We start from the raw sequence: 22,687 nt of genomic DNA on the forward strand, positions 1-22,687 counted from the left end.
ATTTCTATACAGGGTGCGTGACTCTATACCCAAACGGTTCGTCGCACGGCTAACTCGAACCGTTTTCGAGATAATTAGAAAAATCCGTCCGAAAAATGGTAATCGAATGTGACGCCCTCTAGCGGCCAAACGGGGCAATTTGGCGGTGCCCGCTCAACGTCACGTGATAGCTCCAATCATTAGCTACTTACGATCGTTTAATGTGTCTATACGGAATGTTTCAACTAATCAAGTTATTCGGGGTTTTCTGGGAAAATACACCGATATTTTGTTTAAATGAAGGTTTTTCCTGGCCTACTATAATACTGACCGCTAAAAGTGGTTTTTAGTAAATATTTCGAAAACGGTTAGATTTACATAAAAACTGCATAAGTGCAAAATTGTTCCTAATGAACCACTAAACCAAACTACGTAACGTTTGAACTTCAATACAGTTGCCAGTATACAGGGTGTGCACGAAATTGTTAGTAGGTCACTATTTTTGGTCACTCTGTACACAATTATTTAGATAAAATTTTTTGCTCTACACCACTGAAAAGAGTGGTTGAAGACGATTCTTTTGAGTGGTTCAACAACCCGGAACTCCCAAAAATAACCCAGATACAGGGTGTTCAAGTTTTGAACTAATTTTCGGTAAAAAGTGCATCAAAGTAGTTTTTGGAAAATATCTCGAAAACGGTTAGATTTACAAAAAAACTGCAAGAGTGCAAAATTGTTCCTAATGAACCACTAAACCAAACTACGTAACGTTTGAACTTCAATACAGTTGCCTGTATACAGGGTGTGCACGAAATTGTTAGTGGGTCACTATTTTTGCTCACCCTGTACACAATCATTTAGATACAATTTTTTGCTCTACACTGCTAAAAAGAGCAGTTTAAGACGATTCTTTTGAGTGGTTCAACCACCCTAAACTCCCAAAAATAACCCAGATACAGGGTGTTCAAGTTTTCAACTAATTTTCGGTAAAAAGTACATTAAAGTAGTTTTTGGAAAATATCTCGGAAACAGTTAGATTTACATAAAAACTCCAAGAGTGCAAAATTGTTCCTAATGAACCACTAAACCAAACTACGTAACGTTTGAACTTCAATACAGTTGCCAGTATACAGGGTGTGCACGAAATTGTTAGTAGGTCACTATTTTTGGTCACTCTGTACACAATTATTTAGATAAAATTTTTTGCTCTACACCACTGAAAAGAGTGGTTGAAGACGATTCTTTTGAGTGGTTCAACAACCCGGAACTCCCAAAAATAACCCAGATACAGGGTGTTCAAGTTTTGAACTAATTTTCGGTAAAAAGTGCATCAAAGTAGTTTTTGGAAAATATCTCGAAAACGGTTAGATTTACAAAAAAACTGCAAGAGTGCAAAATTGTTCCTAATGAACCACTAAACCAAACTACGTAACGTTTGAACTTCAATACAGTTGCCTGTATACAGGGTGTGCACGAAATTGTTAGTGGGTCACTATTTTTGCTCACCCTGTACACAATCATTTAGATACAATTTTTTGCTCTACACTGCTAAAAAGAGCAGTTTAAGACGATTCTTTTGAGTGGTTCAACCACCCTAAACTCCCAAAAATAACCCAGATACAGGGTGTTCAAGTTTTCAACTAATTTTCGGTAAAAAGTACATTAAAGTAGTTTTTGGAAAATATCTCGGAAACAGTTAGATTTACATAAAAACTCCAAGAGTGCAAAATTGTTCCTAATGAACCACTAAACCAAACTACGTAACGTTTGAACTTCAATACAGTTGCCTGTATACAGGGTGGGCACAAAATTGTTAGTGGGTCACTATTTTTGCTCACCCTGTACACAATTTTTTATATACAATTTTTTGCTCTACACTACTGAAAAGAGCAGTTTAAGACGATCCTTTTGAGTGGTTGAACCATCCCGAACTCCCAAAAATAACCCAGATACAGGGTGTTCAAGTTTTCAACTAATTTTGGAAAATATCTCGGAAACGGTTAGATTTACAAAAAAACTGCAAGAGTGTAAAATTGTTCCTAATGAACCACTAAACCAAACTACGTAACGTTTGAACTTCAATACAGTTGCCTGTATACAGGGTGTGCACGAAATTGTTAGTAGGTCACTATTTTTGGTCACTCTGTACACAATTATTTAGATACAATTTTTTGCTCTACACCACTGAAAAGAGTGGTTGAAGACGATTCTTTTGAGTGGTTCAACAACCCGGAACTCCCAAAAATAACCCAGATACAGGGTGTTCAAGTTTTGAACTAATTTTCGGTAAAAAGTGCGTCAAAGTAGTTTTTGGGAAATATCTCGAAAACGGTTACATTTACAAAAAAACTACAAGAGTGCAAAATTGTTCCTAATGAACCACTAAACCAAACTGCGTAACGTTTGAACTTCAATACAGTTGCCAGTATACAGGGTGTGCACAAAATTGTTAGTGGGTCACTATTTTTGCTCACCCTGTACACAATCATTTAGATACAATTTTTTGCTCTACACTGCTAAAAAGAGCAGTTTAAGACGATTCTTTTGAGTGGTTCAACCACCCTAAACTCCCAAAAATAACCCAGATACAGGGTGTTCAAGTTTTGAACTAATTTTCGGTAAAAAGTGCATCAAAGTAGTTTTTGGAAAATATCTCGAAAACGGTTAGATTTACAGAAAAACTGCAAGAGTGCAAAATTGTTCCTAATGAACCACTAAACCAAACTACGTAACGTTTGAACTTCAATACAGTTGCCTGTATACAGGGTGGGCACAAAATCGTTAGTGGGTCACTATTTTTGCTCACCCTGTACACAATTTTTTATATACAATTTTTTGCTCTACACCACTGAAAAGAGCAGTTTAAAACGATTTTTCTAAGTGGTTGAACCATCCTGAACTCCAAAAAATCACCAAGATACAGGATGTTCAAGTTTTGAACTAATTTTCGGTAAAAAGTGCGTCAAAGTAGTTTTTGGGAAATATCTCGAAAACGGTTACATTTACAAAAAAACTACAAGAGTGCAAAATTGTTCCTAATGAACCAATAAACCAAAAGACGTAACGTTTGAACTTCAATACAGTTGCCTGTATACAGGGTGTGCACGAAACTGTTAGTGGCTTATTATTTTTGCTCACCCTGTACACAATTATTTAGATACAATTTTTTGCTCTAATCCACTGAAAAAAGCAGTTTAAAACGTTTCTTTTGAGTGGTTGAACCACCCTAAACTCTCAAAAATAACCAAGATACAGGGTGTTGAACTAATTTTCAGTAAAAAGTGCATCAAAGTAGTTTTTGATGCACTTTTTAGGGTAGTCAAAAGGCAGTTTAAAGCGCTACAGTTTGGTCAAAACTAGAGTGACGTAACTGCCAAAATAACTGAATTACTGACTGTCACAGTGTACAAAGTCTAAAAACTGCATTTCGGTGCAACGTCACACTTATTGTTAAATTGTGACGTTATTTTGACAGTTGACACTGCAAACTTTTTAGGGTAGTCAAAAGGCAGTTTAAGGGACTACAATTGGGTCAAAACTAGAGTGACGTAACTGTCAAAATAACTGAATTACTGACTGTCACAGTGTACAAAGTCTAAAAACTTCATTTCGGTGCAACGTCACATTTATTCTTAAATTGTGACGTTATTTTGACAGTTGACACTACAAACTTTTTAGGGTAGTCAAAAGGCAGTTTAAGGGACTACAATTGGGTCAAAACTAGAGTGACGTAACTGTCAAAATAACTGAATTACTGACTGTCACAGTGTACAAAGTCTAAAAACTTCATTTCGGTGCAACGTCACATTTATTCTTAAATTGTGACGTTATTTTGACAGTTGACACTACAAACTTTTTAGGGTAGTCAAAAGGCACTTTAAAGGGCTACAATTTGTCTAAAACTAGACTGACGTAACTGTCAAACAGACTGAATTTTGAGCTGTCAAAGTTGGAAAACCCTAAAAACAGCATTTTAGTGCAATGTCACATTTATTGTCAAATTATGACATTTTTTAACAGTTGACAGCTTAGGCTTTTTCTGGTAGTCAAAAGGTAATTAAAAGTGCTAAAAACCAGATTGACGTAACCGTCAAAATGACAGAATTACAAGCTGTCAAAGCATACAAAGTCTAGTAACAGCATTGCAGTGCAACGTCAATTTATGACGCTATTTTGACGTCAAAATCAAGAAAATTGACAACAAATTCAGGAAAATTTAAGTTGTTAATCGGGTTTCAAGATTTTTTGACAGTTTTAACAGTTTTGAAGTAAGCCAACAGTTGACAAGAGACAGTTTCAGTTATCAAGTGTCAAAATCCCCATTTTTGAGCTGCCAAATGTATTTCCAAAGCAATTAATAAGGTTTCATTGAGATTTAAGCTTTTTCGACCGAATTTTGACGTACCTGACACGTGACACTAAGTTGGTGGTTAACAGTTACGTCACAACTGTCAAAACTCTCTCCCATGAAGCCGCAAAGTTCATTTTACCCGTAACAATTGAAAACATTTAGAAACTTTCACTTTGACAGCCTTACGTCCGGTATGAGGCCTAATTTGACAGTTGTGACGTGACACTGAGACACTTTTGCATATAATGCCTACGTCACAACTGTCAAAAAACCCTTTACAATTAAAAAAAAATATATTATTTATCTTCTATTAAGTGTATTAAATAAGTATTTGACAGTTTCCTGGTTAACAGGCTATAACTCAGTTATTTTGACAGTTACAGTGTGGTTCAAAATATCAATTTGTAGCCCTTGAGATTATCTTTCGAACAACCTGTATATCGTGCTAATTTCGACCTTCCACCCACGTTTTTTCCTTATTCCTGCAAAGTCATCTTGTTTCTAAATAATTTTTGAGGTAAATACGGTAAAATATGTGTTTTTTTCTGGTTTTTGGGTCATTTTGACCAAACTAATCGTCACCAACCAGAGAACCAAACGTATTTTGGTGCGTAGCGTGACGGACAAGGTTGTCGAGAGTGTTTTTAATGGAAAACCTATACACTTGAGGCTAAATCAACGAAGAGATCGATTAACTTAAGGTCAAGAATGCGGTCGTGTGTGTGTTTTTAGGAATGGCGCGTCTTTCAGTTTTTTTTCGTATTTTAACGAAAATAGTCATGAACAAACCAGTCTGAGGCAAACTGGCTATTTGAACGCGGATTTAATGCTAATTAAGCATCCTACTTTGGTTAATTGAATTGACTCTTACGCAAATGTTTACAGTTCAGACAACTCTTGTAGTTAAAACAATACGAAGTAAGTCGCTGAAGGACAAAATTGCAAAAAAGACACACAATTTCGGCATTTTAAACTTCATTTTTAGGGACTTATTTCAGAGTTGGTTCGTTAAAAGTTTCTTTCTTTTTTTTTAACTTTAACACCCTGTATCTTGGTTATTTTTGGGAGTTCAAGGTGGTTGAACCACTTAAAAGAATCGTCTTAAACTGCTCTTTTAAGTGGTGTAAAGCAAAAAATTGTATCTAAATAATTGTGTACAGGGTGAGCAAAAATAGTGACCCACTAACAATTTCGTGCACACCCTGTATACAGGCAACTGTAATGAAGTTCAAACGTTACGTAGTTTGGTTTAGTGGTTCATTAGGAACAATTTTGCACTCTTGCAGTTTTTTTGTAAATCTAACCGTTTTCGAGATATTTTCCAAAAACTACTTTGATAAACTAAAAAGTTTGTAGGGTCACCTGTCAAAATAACGTCACAATGTGACAATAAGGTGACATTGCAGTGAAATGCTGTTTTATAGCTTTGTACACGTGACAGCCAGTAATTCCGTTATTTTGACAGTTACGTCACTCTAGTTTTGACCAAATTGTAGTCCTTTAAACTGCCTTTTGACTACCCTAAAAAGTTAGTAGTGTCAACTGTCAAAATAATGTCACAATTTGAGAATAAATGTGACGTTGCACCGAAATGTAGATTTTAGACTTGGCACACTGTGACAGCCAGTAATTCAGTTATTTTGACAGTTACGCCAGTCTAGTTTTGACCAAATTGTAGTCTTTTAAACTGCCTTTTGACTACCCTAAAAAGTTTGCAGTGTCAACTGTCAAAATAACGTCAAAATTTTACAATAAATGTGACGTTGCCCCGAAATGTAGATTTTAGACTTTCTACACTGTGACAGCCAGTAATTCAGTTATTTTGACAGTTACCTCAGTCTAGTTTTGGCCAAATTGTAGTTCTTTAAACTGCCTTTTGACTACCCTAAAAAGTTAGTAGTGTCAACTGTCAAAATAACGTCACAATTTGACAACAAATGTGACGTTGCACCGAAATGCAGTTTTTAGACTTTGTACACTGTGACAGCCAGTAATTCAGTTATTTTGACAGTTACGCCAGTCTAGTTTTGACCAAATTGTAGTCCTTTAAACTGCCTTTTGACTACCCTAAAAAGTTTGTAGTGTCAATTGTCAAAATAACGTCACATTTTGTCAATAAAGCTACATTGCAGTGAAATGCTGTTTTAAAGCTTTGTACAGGTGACAGCCAGTAATTCAGTTATTTTGACAGTTACGTCACTCTAGTTTTGACCAAATTGTAGTCCCTTAAACTGCCCTTTGATTACCCTAAAAAGTTTGTAGGGTCAACTGTCAAAATAACGTCACAATTTAAGAATAAACGTGACCTTGCACTTAAGTGCAGTTTTTAAACTTTGTACAATGTGACAACTAGTAATTCAGTTATTTTGACAGTTACACCAGTCTAGTTTTGACCAAATTGTAGTCCTTTAAACTGCCTTTTGACTACCCTAAAAAATTTGCAGTGTCAACTGTCAAAATAACGTCAAAATTTTACAATAAATGTGACGTTGCACCGAAATGCAGTTTTTAGACTTTGTACACTGTGACAGCCAGTAATTCAGTTATTTTGACAGTTACGTCACTCTATTTTTTACCAAATTGTAGTCCTTTAAACTGCCTTTTGACTGTCCTAAAAAGTTTGTAGTGTCAACTGTCAAAATAACGTCACAATTTGAGAATAAATGTGACGTTGCACCGAAATGCAGTTTTTAGACTTTGTACATTGTGACAGCCAGTAATTCAGTTATTTTGACAGTTACGTCAGTCTAGTTTTGACCAAACTGTAGCGCTTTAAACTGTCTTTTGAATATCCTACAAAGTGTTTAGTGTCAACTGTCAAAATAACGTCACAATTTGACAATAAATGTGACGTTGCACCGAAATGCAGTTTTTAGACTTGGCACACTGTGACAGCCAGTAATTCAGTTATTTTCACAGTTACGCCAGTCTAGTTTTGACCAAATTTTAGTCCTTTAAACTGCCTATTGACTACCCTAAAAAGTTTGCAGTGTCAACTGTCAAAATAACGTCACATTTTGTCAATAAAGTGACATTGCAGTGAAATGCTGTTTAAAAGCTTCGTTCACTTTGACTGCTCCTATCTCTGTCATTTTGACAGTTACGTCACTCTAGTTTTGACCAGCAAAATGAACAGATGTCACTGATGTCAGTAAGATTCAAATTTGCTTGAAATACTCCACCGTGTCCAGCCACTGTCCCAGCATGTTTTGCCACAAGAACTAAACATACTTCCAAGGAAAAACAAACAGTATCAACATGGATTTTACTGCAAAAAAAAACATGTTGACCTTCGCAATTACGTGGTTACTTGATTCGACGACTTCAGGTACCGTTCCTAGTGTTTTGCAGCTTCTTTACCATCGAGTTTATTATATAGAGACGTCTGGACATACCTAACCGGTTTACATAACGTAGATAAGTTGGATTTAAGAGAGCTAATGACTTCTGGGAAGAAGCCGATTCATGTATAACAACAATACACCACTTAAGTCATTCCGGCAAATGTTAATTATCCGGCAAAACTGATTTATTATCGTTGGATGATGATGGATTATTTAATATAAATTATATAGCCCGCCATAAATAATTCAAGTGGGAAATATAAAGATAATTGTAATTTTTTCAATTAAGCAGGAGATTTTCAGTTAGAAATCCAGTTAAACAGTATCACACTGTATGTTACGTACGTACTGTTTTCTACTGTTACAGGGTTGCAGTGTTGCCAAGTCAAAATGTTTAATAGAGGTAGATTGATCTTGGTAGAATTTACATAAGAAAAACATTATTATACAGGATGTTGTTTTAAATATTGCGAAACATTTGAATCATCGATTCTACATCGAAAATTTTAACATTCGTGACAGATGTCACGTGGTTTTTTGAAGATTTTAGCTGGGCAGTCACGTGACAACAGTCATAAATCTCAGAAACACGTTTTATATCAAATACTATACAAGAAAACTTTTCTAAATTTTGAATTTTCCACCTTTTAGCACAGTTTGACATTTTTGACAGTGACAGTTATCACGTGGTTTTAGAACACTGTATTTAATTAGCTAGTTGAAATAACTCTCATAAATCTCAGAAACGTGTCTCGTTTCGAAAACTGTGTTCACTTCGTGCAGATTCTAGACAAATTTGGTTTTAGAGGATAATTTGGCTAGACAGTCACGTGACTCACTTGGAGTAAGAAAATTACTGTTTTAAGCACATTTTTGGAATCTTTATTGGATTTTCTATTCAATAATCCGAAAAAACACTACAAAATTTAGTACAATCAGGGAGAAACACGGTATCAAAATTTGAACTGTCAGAAACATTGTTTGAAAGGACAGTCAAGGACAAAATCGCTGGTAAACCCGACGTGGAATAAGAAAATGACTGTTTTAAGCACATTTTCGAAATCCTCATTAAATTTCCTATCCAGTAACCTGAAAAACGCTATGAGATTTGGTACAGTCAAGGAGAAAAGCGGTGTCAAAGTTTGAGCTAACAAAAACATAGTTTGAAAGGACAGTCAGGGACAAAATCGCTTGTAAAACCCACTTGGAGTGAGAAAATGACAGTTTTAAGCACATTTTTGGAATCCTCATCAAATTTCCTATTCAATAACCTGAAAAAAACAGTACAAAATTTGGTACAGTCAGAAAGAAAAGCAGTGTCAAAGTTTGAAATGCCAGAAACACAGTTTGAAAGGACAATCAAAGACAAAATCGCTTGTAAAATCCACTTGGAGTGTCAAAATGACACTTTTAAGCACATTTTTGGAATCCTCATTAAATTTCCCATTCAACAACCTGAAAAATACTACAGAATTTAGTACAGTCAGAAAGAAAAACAGTGTCAAATTTTGAAATGTCAGAAGCACAGTTTGAAAGGACAGTCAGGGACAAAATCGCTTGTAAAACCCACTTGGAGTGACAAAATGACAGTTTTAAGCACATTTTTGGAATCTTCTTTAAATTTCCCATTCAATAACCTAAAAAAACACTACAAAATTTAGTACATTCAGGGAGAAACGCGGTGTCAAAATTTGAACTGTCAGAAACACAGTTTGAAAGATAGTCAGGGACAAAATCGCTTGTAAAACCCCCTTGGAGTGTCAAAATGACACTTTTAAGCACATTTTTGGAATCCTCATTAAATTTCCCATTCAACAACCTGAAAAATATTTCAGAATTTAGTACAGTCAGCAAGAAAAGCAGTGTCAAAGTTTGACATGTCCGAAACACAGTTTGAAAGGACAGTCAGGGACAAAATCGCTTGTAAAACTCACTTGGAGTTACAAAATTACAGTTTTAAGCACATTTTTGGAATCCTCATTAAATTTCTTATTTCATAACCTAAAAAAACACTACAAAATTTAGTACATTCAGGGAGAAACGCGGTGTCAAAATTTGAACTGTCAGAAACACAGTTTGAAAGGACAGTCAGGGACAAAATCGCTTGTAAAACCCACTTGGAGTTACAAAATGACAGTTTTAAGCATATTTTCGGAATCATCATTAAATTTCCCATTCAACAACCTGAAAAATACTTCAGAATTTAGTACAGTCCGAAAGAAAAGCAGTGTCAAAGTTTGAAATGCTAGAAACACAGTTTGAAAGGACAGTCAGGGACAAAATCGCTTGTAAAACCCACTTGGAGTTACAAAATGACAGTTTTAAGCACATTTTCGGAATCCTCATTAAATTTTCCATTCAACAACCTGAAAAATACTACAGAATCTAGTACAGTCAACAAGAAAAGCAGTATCAAAATTTGACATGTCAGAAGCACAGTTTGAAAGGACAGTCAGGGACAAAATCGCTTGTAAAACCCACTTGGAGTGTCAAAATGACAGTTTTAAGCATATTTTCGGAATCATCATTAAATTTCCCATTCAACAACCTGAAAAATACTTCAGAATTTAGTACAGTCCGAAAGAAAAGCAGTGTCAAAGTTTGAAATGCTAGAAACACAGTTTGAAAGGACAGTCAGGGACAAAATCGCTTGTAAAACCCACTTGGAGTTACAAAATGACAGTTTTAAGCACATTTTCGGAATCCTCATTAAATTTTCCATTCAATAACCTGAAAAATACTTCAGAATTTAGTACAGTCAGCAAGAAAAGCAGTGTCAAAGTTTGAAATGTCAGAAACACAGTTTGAAAGGACAGTCAGGGACAAAATCGCTTGTAAAACTCACTTGGAGTTACAAAATTACAGTTTTAAGCACATTTTTGGAATCCTCATTAAATTTCTTATTCCATAACCTAAAAAAACACTACAAAATTTAGTACATTCAGGGAGAAACGCGGTGTCAAAATTTGAACTGTCAGAAACACAGTTTGAAAGGACAGTCAGGGACAAAATCGCTTGTAAAACCCACTTGGAGTTACAAAATGACAGTTTTAAGCACATTTTCGGAATCCTCATTAAATTTTCCATTCAACAACCTGAAAAATACTACAGAATCTAGTACAGTCAACAAGAAAAGCAGTATCAAAATTTGACATGTCAGAAGCACAGTTTGAAAGGACAGTCAGGGACAAAATCGCTTGTAAAACCCACTTGGAGTGTCAAAATGACAGTTTTAAGCATATTTTCGGAATCATCATTAAATTTCCCATTCAACAACCTGAAAAATACTTCAGAATTTAGTACAGTCCGAAAGAAAAGCAGTGTCAAAGTTTGAAATGCTAGAAACACAGTTTGAAAGGACAGTCAGGGACAAAATCGCGTGTAAAACCCATTTGGAGTGACAAAATGACAGTTTTAAGCACATTTTTGGAATCCTCATTAAATTTCCCATTCAATAACCTGAAAAATACTTCAGAATTTAGTACAGTCAGCAAGAAAAGCAGTGTCAAAGTTTGAAATGTCAGAAACACAGTTTGAAAGGACAGTCAGGGACAAAATCGCTTGTAAAACCCCCTTGGAGTGTCAAAATGACACTTTTAAGCACATTTTTGGAATCCTCATTAAATTTCCCATTCAACAACCTGAAAAATACTTCAGAATTTAGTACAGTCAGCAAGAAAAGCAGTGTCAAAGTTTGAAATGCCAGAAACACAGTTGGAAAGAACAGTCAAGAGCAAAATCGCTTGTAAAACCCACTTGGAGTGTCAAAATGACAGTTGTAAGCACATTTTCGGAATCCTCATTAAATTTCTTATTCAATAACTTGACAAACATTACAGGATTAGGTACAGTCCGGAAGAAAAGCGGTGTCAAAGTTTGAACTGCCAGAAACGTAGTTTGATTTTTCGGTTATTCACAAACTTATTTACCAATAAGCTTCCATTGACCCAGTAGACAGAATTAAAGAAGTAAAGGACGCAGACATCCCATCTCAGCCAAATTCCGCAAAAGTACACGGCCTTGCTATAAACACACACGACCTCGATACGTATCAGGAGAAAGGTGACACTGGCGCCACCTATCGCACCCAATAAGTTCACAAATGTGTGAGAACCAGCTGATTATTGATTCGATATTCTATGGGCGTGGCCGTTTATTGCCCTTTAAAGTGCTTTATTACAGTTACGCAACCCGGAATCAGTTTTTACACGTTCACTTCTACTGCATTTCGATTGGTTCTAAGTAATCAAAAAACATAATTGCGTCACCGTATACCAAAAATGGAATTTTTCCTTAAACCAAACGGAAAATAACCGGTCCTCGGTTATTTTAAGACCAAAAGAAGAACATCAAAGCCAATTACGGCCAAGTTGCAGCTATATTTAGCTGCAGGTTCTTTAACCGACATGAATCTGGTGCAACGACCACATGGTCGTCACTACTCGACAAGGTTCAATTTTGCTTGTTATCTTCAACTTCTTGAAGTCTGATGTCATCGTATGTTTGGTTGCATAACTTCCGTGTCGTTAAAGATCAAGTAACATGCGAAAAACGCGCAAACTAAACAAAATTCCTACCCAGTTTGGCAATGATCAATAAATAGCTTTTGGATCGGTCACCTGTTTATGCCGAAGGCTGTTTATGAATTGACCTTTGCTTGTTAAAGACAATCACTCTCAGGACTGGGTTGTTCTTCCAAAGATGTCCTTTCTAGAACCGAATTGCAAAATTATGTCATCGGAACTGTCTCCAGAGTGATTATCTTGATTAGTGTCCGTTATTTCAAATGAAAACTATCAAAAAGTGGATCCCAGTGTGGTTATTCTGTATAGGAGCCTATGGTGAGACGTGATGAGATTTCTCTTATGGTTCAGGTCATGTCACTTCATATTTTATGAAAACAGTGCTAAATTCCTAACCTAAAAATCAATGTGAACCAAAGGGGGAAATGACAGCTGGAACGCCCGAAACTGTTTTCAAAACTGATCACCAGAGGGAGTATCTCTTAAATTGAAGCGCCAATAAGAGAGAAATCTCATCTCATCTGAGCTCCTATAGAATAAGCACCCAGGGATGCCAAAAGTTATTTAATAAATGGAGAAATAACTAAACCTAACCTAACTACTCTACTTCAGTAAAACTTTACCATTCTGACACTAACAGAGTAATTGTTTGGCGCTCAAAGACTCTCCAAGTCCGTCCCTGGGCTTGTGACAGTGACGTAGTGGTTGTCGTTCCTTTTCCATCATGAATGTGAAGTGAGCGAAATGGAAATGTGACGTCATTGACGTATGTCATTTGTGAATTTTTATATTCGTGCATTTTCGGGGCTACAAATAACTCCACGTCATCTGATCAACGTAATTGAAACAAAACGAACGGGTGTCACGTGACAAACTGTCAAATGACTTGCACCAGCGATATTTCTGAACGCAATCCTGTGACGTTTTTTGACGTTTGTTTTCAGACAATTTTGACAGTTTTCTCGATTTTTTTTCTGCTGTAATTTGAATTTATTGATTTTTTTTGTTTTGTGCAGTTGCAAATTTGTATTTGTAATTTTTCATATCGTTTTGTGTCATTTTGACAGCAGAATCATTTTTCCAAGGTCAAAATTTGTTTAATTGAAAATAGCCAGTAATCCAAGCAGACTCTCATTTTCACGTAAAAGTTTGTGCAACTCTCCAAAAAACTCTCCATAACTCGCTTATTTGAAATATTCTGCGCAGACACACCGTATGACAAACGAGAGCTAATGAATGGGGCCATCACGTGACGTTGACCGGACCAGGCTAAGTTGGACCGTTTTTCCGGTAGAGGGCGTCAAAGTTTTTTTTTTTTTTCGAATATTTTCGTTAATATCTCGAAAACGGTTTGAGTTAGGGGTGTAAAATTTTTACCACGTATACAACCCCGATGGTAGGCAACTTTTACTAGATATGACATTTTTTTGTACAGCGCACCGTTTGACCTAGAAAAATAAAAAACCGAATTTTTGACATTTTGACAGAGGGGTACCCCATGGATTTTTTTGGAAAATTTTTGAATTTTGAAAATTGCTTTTTACCGCCTAGATAGTTTTGGGTTAATGCTAGAAATGTGACGTGGAGTGTCATTTGTCAAAATATAATTTTTTAAGGGTGCCACGCCCTAAAAACTGTCAAAATTGCCATCATTTTAAGGTCATCTCCGAAACCGTGACAGTTAGCGCAAAATGGACGTCAGATTCGGGTTCTCCAGTTCAAAATTAGTAAAAGAGCCCACTTTTGGAGGAATTTATTTGCGCAAATTTTTGTTTTGACAGCAAATATTTTCAACAAATAATCAAAGCAAATATTTCATTATTACACGGACAAGCAAATATTTTTACTGATTTTAAGCAAATATTTGCTTCGTGTAATATCTGCTTGAGACATAAGTAAATTTCAATATGACGTACAGGGCTACCCCACTTGAGTTGATTGATCACACCCTTTGGCCGGTAGAGGGCGGCAAAGTTCCTTTTACCATAAAATCACATGTTTTTTGACACTCATTGCTTTGACCCTAAAAACTCTCTTATTTGACAAGTTACGTCAAAATGTCATAGAAAACAAAAGATAGAGCAGATTTCAAGCTTTCCAAAAATGTTCCCACACCAGTTGATTGATTACACCGTTTGGCCGCTAGAGGGCGTCAAAGTTCTTTTACCATAAAATCACAGATTTTTAGACACTCGTTGCTTTGACCCTAAATTACTCTCTTATTTGACAAGTTACGTCAAAATGTCATAGAAAACAAAAGATAGAGCAGATTTTAGTCTTTCCAATAATGTGCCCACACGAGTTGATTGATTACACCGTTTGGCCGGTAGAGGGCGTCAAACTTCTTTTACCATAAAATTACATATTTTTTGACACTCGTTGCTTTGACCCTAAATTACTCCCTTATTTGACAAGTGACGTCAAAATATCAGAGAAAACAAAAGAAAGAGCAGATTTTAATCTTTTCAAAAATGTCCCCACACGAGTTGATTGATCACACTGTTTGGCCGCTAGAGGGCGTCAAACTTTCTTCACCATAAAATTACATGTTTTTTGACACTCATTGCTTTGACCCTAAATTACTCCTTTATTTGACAAGATACGTCAAAATGTCATAGAAAACAAAAGATAGTGCAGATTACAAGCTTTCCAAAAATATCCCCCCATTAGTTGATTGGTCATACCGTTTGGCCGCTAGAGGGCGTCAAAGTTGCTTCACCATAAAATCGCACATTTTTAGACACCCGTTGCTTTCACCCTAATTTACTCCCTTACTTGAGAAGATACGTCAAAATGTCATAAAAAACAAAAGATAGTGCAGATTACAAGCTTTCCAAAAATATCCCTACATCAGTTGATTGGTCATACCGTTTGGCCGCTAGAGCGCGTCAAAGTTGCTTCACCATAAAATCGCACATTTTTAGACACCCGCTGCTTTCACCCTAATTTACTCCCTTACTTGACAAGATACGTCAAAATGTCATAGAAAGAAAAAGATAGTACAGACTACAAGCTTTCCAAAAATATCCCCCCATGAGTTGATTGGTCATACCGTTTGGCCGCTAGAGGGCGTCAAAGTTGCCTACACCATAAACTCGCACATTTTTAGACACCCGTTGCTTTCACCCTAATTTACTCCCTTACTTGACAAGATACGTCAAAATGTCATAGAAAACAAAAGATAGTGCAGATTACAAGCTTTCCAAAAATATCCCCTCATGAGTTGATTGGTCATACCGTTTGGCCGCTAGAGGGCGTCAAAGTTGCTTCACCATAAAATCGCACATTTTTAGACACCCGTTGATTTCACCCTAATTTACTCCCTTACTTGACAAGATACGTCAAAATGTCATAAAAAACAAAAGATAGTGCAGATTACAAGCTTTCCAAAAATATCCCTACATCAGTTGATTGGTCATACCGTTTGACCGCTAGAGGGCGTCAAAGTTCCTTTACCATAAAATCGCACATTTTTAGATACCCGCTGCTTTCACCCTAATTTACTCCCTTACTTGAGAAGATACGTCAAAATGTCATAGAAAACAAAAGATAGTGCAGATTACAAGCTTTCCAAAAATATCCCCTCATGAGTTGATTGGTCATACCGTTTGGCCGCTAGAGGGCGTCAAAGTTGCTTCACCATAAAATCGCACATTTTTAGACACCCGTTGATTTCACCCTAATTTACTCCCTTACTTGACAAGATACGTCAAAATGTCATAAAAAACAAAAGATAGTGCAGATTACAAGCTTTCCAAAAATATCCCTACATCAGTTGATTGGTCATACCGTTTGACCGCTAGAGGGCGTCAAAGTTCCTTTACCATAAAATCGCACATTTTTAGATACCCGCTGCTTTCACCCTAATTTACTCCCTTACTTGAGAAGATACGTCAAAATGTCATAGAAAACAAAAGATAGTGCAGATTACAAGCTTTCCAAAAATATCCCCCCATGAGTTGATTGGTCATACCGTTTGGCCGCTAGAGGGCGTCAAAGTTGCCTACACCATAAACTCGCACATTTTTAGACACCCGTTGCTTTCACCCTAATTTACTCCCTTACTTGAGAAGATACGTCAAAATGTCATAAAAAACAAAAGATAGTGCAGATTACAAGCTTTCCAAAAATATCACCACATGAGTTGATTGGTCATACCGTTTGACCGTTAGAGGGCGTCAAAGTTGCTTCACCATAAAATCGCACATTTTTAGACACCCGCTGCTTTCACCCTAATTTACTCCCTTACTTGACAAGATACGTCAAAATGTCATAGAAAACAAAAGATAGTGCGGATTACAAGCTTTCCAAAAATATCCCCACATGAGTTCATTGGTCATACCGTTTGGCCGCTAGAGGGCGTCAAAGTTGCTTCACCATAAAATCGCACATTTTTAGACACCCGTTGCTTTCACCCTAATTTACTCCCTTACTTGACAAGATACGTCAAAATGTCATAGAAAGAAAAAGATAGTACAGACTACAAGCTTTCCAAAAATATCCCCCCACGAGTTGATCGATTACACCGTTTGACCGCTAGAGGGCGTCAAAGTTGCCTACACCATAAACTCGCACATTTTTAGACACCCGCTGCTTTCACCCTAATTTACTCCCTTACTTGACAAGATACGTCAAAATGTCATAGAAAACAAAAGATAGTGCAGATTACAAGCTTTCCAAAAATATCCCTACATCAGTTGATTGGTCATACCGTTTGGCCGCTAGAGGGCGTCAAAGTTGCTTCACCATAAAATCGCAAATATTTAAAATTTTCAAGACATGATAATATGTTTCAGGTATGGTGAGAAACAGCGTAGAAACAGCGGCGCCGCCGAACTGACCGGTATCCAGTTGCTATCCGCCACCTTCGTTCAGCTCAAGAAGCCTTATCAACAGTTGCTCATCCCCATCACAATTTACATTGGCGTTGAGCAGGCTTTCATCAGTGCCGATTTCACTCAATCTTACGTGTCGTGCGCTTTAGGTACCCAAACCAACCAACCAACCAACCAATTGGAGACTAATTCCAATGAAACTTTCCAGGTGTCAACAATGTTGGTTTCGTCATGATCTGTTTTGGGGTGGTCAACGCCATCTGCAGTTTGCTATTTGGCAGCGTGATGAAATACGTGGGCAGGGTACCCATCATGATTTTGGGAATCGCCGTCCATGCCGGTACTCAGATATTTTTGTTGTTGTGGGCTCCGCATCCCGACAATCCTCTTCTCTTCTTTATGGCGTCGGGCCTGTGGGGTGTGGGTGATGCCGTCTGGCAAACCCAAGTCAACGGTAAGTCAAACGTTTTAGTTAAAGGAAAGTGTTTATCGGGTAATTCCGCCAAAAATGTTCCTCGGAAACTACACTGATTATTTCCTTCCTATCAACTTTGAACAATCGCTATCAAGAATTAGTATAACAAATGTAAATTTTAAGTGGAAAAATCACTTGTCAACAACTGTCAACTTAGCTGTCAGCAGTTTTTCCGGAAAAAAATTCGAAAAAATTGCACTCTCCTCACAGCAACATAAAGACTAGTGTTACCCTTTCTAGCTTGAAAGTTATTGTTCTTATTGTTTTAATTAAAATAAAATGTTTATTTAACTCAGGAAATAATACCTTATACCTTACCAAATATCCCTCGTGCATCTAATTTTTCCTGTGGAAAAATTAAATGCATTAGGGATATTACCCCCGAAAATAATTTTCAGCTTTCTAAATCCATTGCTAAGGAGCGTATCGTTACCACTAAAATGAAAAATGTCCAAAAACTCTGAAAATTTAAGTTGGAAGATATAATAAAAATTACATAAAAGTAATCCTCTATTCTGTACGAGGAATTTTCCTATTTAACTTTTTTGTCTATCTCTTCAAATAAAATGGTGGGAGTAGTCCAAAGTTTGCTTTGAAAAAAATGAAATATCTCAAAAACGACTAATCATAGCGACTTTGTTTTTGTGGCATTTTAAAGAGAATTTTCTGTCCTCCAGAGTGTCCTAAAACAATGTTTCATTTAGTTTTCGGTCTTTTCGATAGAGGACGTTTTTACAAAAATAGCACTTTCTCATCTTTGATATCTCGAATAACGGTAAGTCAAACGTTTTAGTTAAAGGAAAGTGTTTATCAGGTAATTCCGCAAAAATGTTCCTCGGAAACTATACTGAAAATAATTTTTGACACTGTTTTTCTTTCTGACTGTACCAAATTTTCAAGTGTTTTTTAGGTTATTGAATGGGAAATTTAATGAGGAATCCAAAAATGTGCATAAAACTGCCATTTTGTCACTCCAAGTGTGTTTTACAAGCGATTTTGTCCCTGACTGTCTTTTCAAATTGTGTTTCTGACATTTCAAACTTTGACACTGTTTTTCTTTCTGACTGTACTAAATTTTGTAGTGTTTTTCAGGTTATTGAATAGGAAATTTCATGAGGATTCCAAAAATGTGTTTAAAACTGTCATTTTGTCACTCCAAGTGGGTTTTACAAGCGATTTTGTCCCTGACTGTCTTTTGAAACTGTGTTTCTGACATTTCAAACTTTGACACTGTTTTTCTTTCTGACTGTACCAAATTTTCAAGTGTTTTTTAAGTTAATAAATGGGAAATTTAATGAGGAATCCAAAAATGTGCTTAAAACTGTCATTTTGTCACTCCAAGTGTGTTTTTTCAGCGATTTTGTCCCTGACTGTCCTTTCAAATTGTGTTTCTGACATTTCAAACTTTGACACTGCTTTTCTTTCTAACTGTACCAAATTTTGTACGGTTTTTCAGGTTATTGAATAGGAAATTTCATGAGGATTCCAAAAATGTGCTTAAAACTGTCATTTTGTCACTCCAAGTGTGTTTTTTCAGCGATTTTATCCCTGACTGTCCTTTCAAATTGTGTTTCTGACATTTCAAACTTTGACACTGCTTTTCTTTCTGTCTGTACCAAATTTTGTAGTGTTTTTTTAGGTTATTGAATGGGAAATTTAATGAGGATTCCAAAAATGTGCTTAAAACTGTCATTTTGTCACTCCAAGTGGGTTTTACAAGCGATTTTGTCCCTGACTGTCCTTTCAAATTGTGTTTCTGACATTTCAAACTTTGACATTGTTTTTCTTTCTAACTGTACTAAATTTTGTAGTGTTTTTCAGGTAGTTGAATAGGAAATTTCATGAGGATTCCAAAAATGTGCTTAAAACTGTCATTTTGTCACTCCAAGTGTGTTTTTTCAGCGATTTTGACCCTGACTGTCCTTTCAAATTGTGTTTCTGGCATTTCAAACTTTGACACTGTTTTTCTTTCTGACTGTACTAAATTTTGTAGTGTTTTTCAGGTTGTTGAATAGGAAATTTGATGAGGATTCCAGAAATGTGCTTAAAACTGTCATTTTGTCACTCCAAGGAGGTTTTACAGGCGATTTTGTCCCTGACTGTCGTTTCAAACTGTGTTTCTGACATTTCAAACTTTGACACTGCTTTTCTTTCTGACTGTACCAAATTTTCAAGTGTTTTTTAAGTTATTGAATGGGAAATTTAATGAGGAATCCAAAAATGAGTTTAAAACTGTCATTTTGTCACTCCAAGTGGGTTTTACAAGCGATTTTGTCCCTGACTGGCTTTTGAAACTGTGTTTCTGACATTTCAAACTTTGACACCGCTTTTCTTTCTAACTGTATCAAATTTTATACAGTTTTTCAGGTTATTGAATAGGAAATTTCATGAGGATTCCAAAAATGTGCTTAAAACTGTCATTTTGTCACTCCAAGTGTGTTTTTTCAGCGATTTTGTCCCTGACTGTCCTTTCAAATTGTTTTTCTGACATTTCAAACTTTGACACTGTTTTTCTTTCTGACTGTACTAAATTTTGTAGTGTTTTTCAGGTTGTTGAATAGGAAATTTGATGAGGATTGCAGAAATGTGCTTAAAACTGTCATTTTGTCAATCCAAGGAGGTTTTACAGGCGATTTCGTCCCTGACTGTCGTTTCAAACTGTGTTTCTGGCATTTCAAACTTTGACACTGCTTTTCTTTCTGACTGTACCAAATTTTGTACTGTTTTTTAAGTTATTGAATAGGAAATTTAATGGGGATTCCAAAAATCTGCTTAAAACTGTCATTTTGTCACTTCAAGTGGGTTTTACAAGCATTTTTGTCCCTGACTGTCTTTTGATACTGTGTTTCTGGCATTTCAATCTTTGACACTGCTTTTCTTTCTGACTGTGTCAAATTTTCAAGTGTTTTTTAAGTTATTAAATGGGAAATTTAATGAGGAATCCAAAAATGTGCTTAAAACTGTCATTTTGTCACTCCAAGTGTGTTTTTTCAGCGATTTTGACCCTGACTGTCCTTTCAAATTGTGATTCTGACATTTCAAACTTTGACACTGTTTTTCTCTCGGACTGTACTAAATATTGTAGTGTTTTTCAGGATATTGAATAGGAAATTTCATGAGGATTCCAAAAATGTGCTTAAAACTGTCATTTTGTCACTCCAAGTGGGTTTTACAAGCGATTTTGTCCCTGACTGTCCTTTCAAATTGTGTTTCTGACATTTCAAACTTTGACACTGTTTTTCTTTCTGACTGTACTAAATTTTGTAGTGTTTTTCAGGTTGTTGAATAGGAAATTTGATGAGGATTCCAAAAATGTGCTTAAAACTGTCATTTTGTCACTCCAAGTGGGTTTTACAAGCGATTTTGTCCCTGGCTGTCTTTTGAAACTGTGTTTCTGACATTTCAAACTTTGACACTGTTTTTCTTTCTGACTGTACTAAATTTTGTAGTGTTTTTCAGGTTATTGAATAGGAAATTTGATGAGGATTCCAAAAATGTGTTTAAAACTGTCATTTTGTCACTCCAAGTGGGTTTTACAAGCGATTTTGTCCCTGGCTGTCTTTTAAAACTGTGTTTCTGGCATTTCAAACTTTGACACTGCTTTTCTTTCTGACTGTACCAAATTTTGTACTGTTTTTTAAGTTATTGAATAGGAAATTTAATGGGGATTCCAAAAATCTGCTTAAAACTGTCATTTTGTCACTTCAAGTGGGTTTTACAAGCATTTTTGTCCCTGACTGTCTTTTGATACTGTGTTTCTGGCATTTCAATCTTTGACACTGCTTTTCTTTCTGACTGTACCAAATTTTGTACGGTTTTTCAGGATATTGAATAGGAAATTTCATGAGGATTCCAAAAATGTGCTTAAAACTGTCATTTTGTCACTCCAAGTGGGTTTTACAAGCGATTTTGTCCCTGGCTGTCTTTTAAAACTGTGTTTCTGGCATTTCAAACTTTGACACTGTTTTTCTTTCTGACTGTACTAAATTTTGTAGTGTTTTTCAGGTTATTGAATAGGAAATTTGATGAGGATTCCAAAAATGTGCTTAAAACTGTCATTTTGTCACTCCAAGTGGGTTTTACAAGCGATTTTGTCCCTGGCTGTCTTTTAAAACTGTGTTTCTGGCATTTCAAACTTTGACACTGCTTTTCTTTCTGACTGTACCAAATTTTGTACTGTTTTTTAAGTTATTGAATAGGAAATTTAATGGGGATTCCAAAAATCTGCTTAAAACTGTCATTTTGTCACTTCAAGTGGGTTTTACAAGCATTTTTGTCCCTGACTGTCTTTTGATACTGTGTTTCTGGCATTTCAATCTTTGACACTGCTTTTCTTTCTGACTGTACCAAATTTTGTACGGTTTTTCAGGATATTGAATAGGAAATTTCATGAGGATTCCAAAAATGTGCTTAAAACTGTCATTTTGTCACTCCAAGTGGGTTTTACAAGCGATTTTGTCCCTGACTGTCTTTTGAAACTGTGTTTCTCACATTTCAAACTTTGACAGTGTTTTTCTTTCTGACTGTACTAAATTTTGTAGTGTTTTTCAGGTCGTTGAATAGGAAATTTGATGAGGATTCCAAAAATGTGTTTAAAACTGTCATTTTGTCACTCCAAGTGGGTTTTACAAGAGATTTTGTCCCTGGCTGTCTTTTAAAACTGTGTTTCTGGCATTTCAAACTTTGACACTGTTTTTCTTTCTGACTGTACTAAATTTTGTAGTGTTTTTCAGGTTATTGAATAGGAAATTTGATGAGGATTCCAAAAATGTGTTTAAAACTGTCATTTTGTCACTCCAAGTGGGTTTTACAAGCGATTTTGTCCCTGGCTGTCTTTTAAAACTGTGTTTCTGGCATTTCAAACTTTGACACTGTTTTTCTTTCTGACTGTACTAAATTTTGTAGTGTTTTTCAGGTTATTGAATAGGAAATTTGATGAGGATTCCAAAAATGTGTTTAAAACTGTCATTTTGTCACTCCAAGTGGGTTTTACAAGCGATTTTGTCCCTGGCTGTCTTTTAAAACTGTGTTTCTGGCATTTCAAACTTTAACACCGCTTTTCTTTCTGACTGTGTCAAATTTTCAAGTGTTTTTTAAGTTATTAAATGGGAAATTTAATGAGGAATCCAAAAATGTGCTTAAAACTGTCATTTTGTCACTTCAAGTGGGTTTTACAAGCA

The 22,687-nt window shown here is 35.9% G+C and overlaps 1 protein-coding gene across 8 annotated transcripts in view; it reads left to right on the forward strand.

Annotated features, from left to right (window-relative positions):
- The window catches only part of LOC145736955 (UNC93-like protein), a 73,601-nt gene that overhangs the window by 38,680 nt on the left and 12,234 nt on the right, over positions 1 to 22,687 (forward strand). For all 8 annotated transcript variants that reach the window (XR_014180149.1, XR_014180150.1, XM_081991520.1 and 5 more), the window contains 2 exons: positions 16,994 to 17,181; positions 17,241 to 17,486. Coding sequence is in view for 6 of the 8 variants with exons in the window: in XM_081991520.1 (XP_081847646.1) it covers positions 16,994 to 17,181; positions 17,241 to 17,486 (434 nt within the window). In the remaining 2 variants the exon portion in view is untranslated. The remainder of the gene's footprint in view (positions 1 to 16,993; positions 17,182 to 17,240; positions 17,487 to 22,687) is intronic.

Source organism: Ips typographus, linkage group LG13, assembly GCF_016097725.1.
Source record: "Ips typographus isolate SLU linkage group LG13, UJ_Ityp_2.0, whole genome shotgun sequence".
In the NCBI taxonomy this organism is placed as follows: Eukaryota; Metazoa; Arthropoda; class Insecta; order Coleoptera; family Curculionidae; genus Ips; species Ips typographus.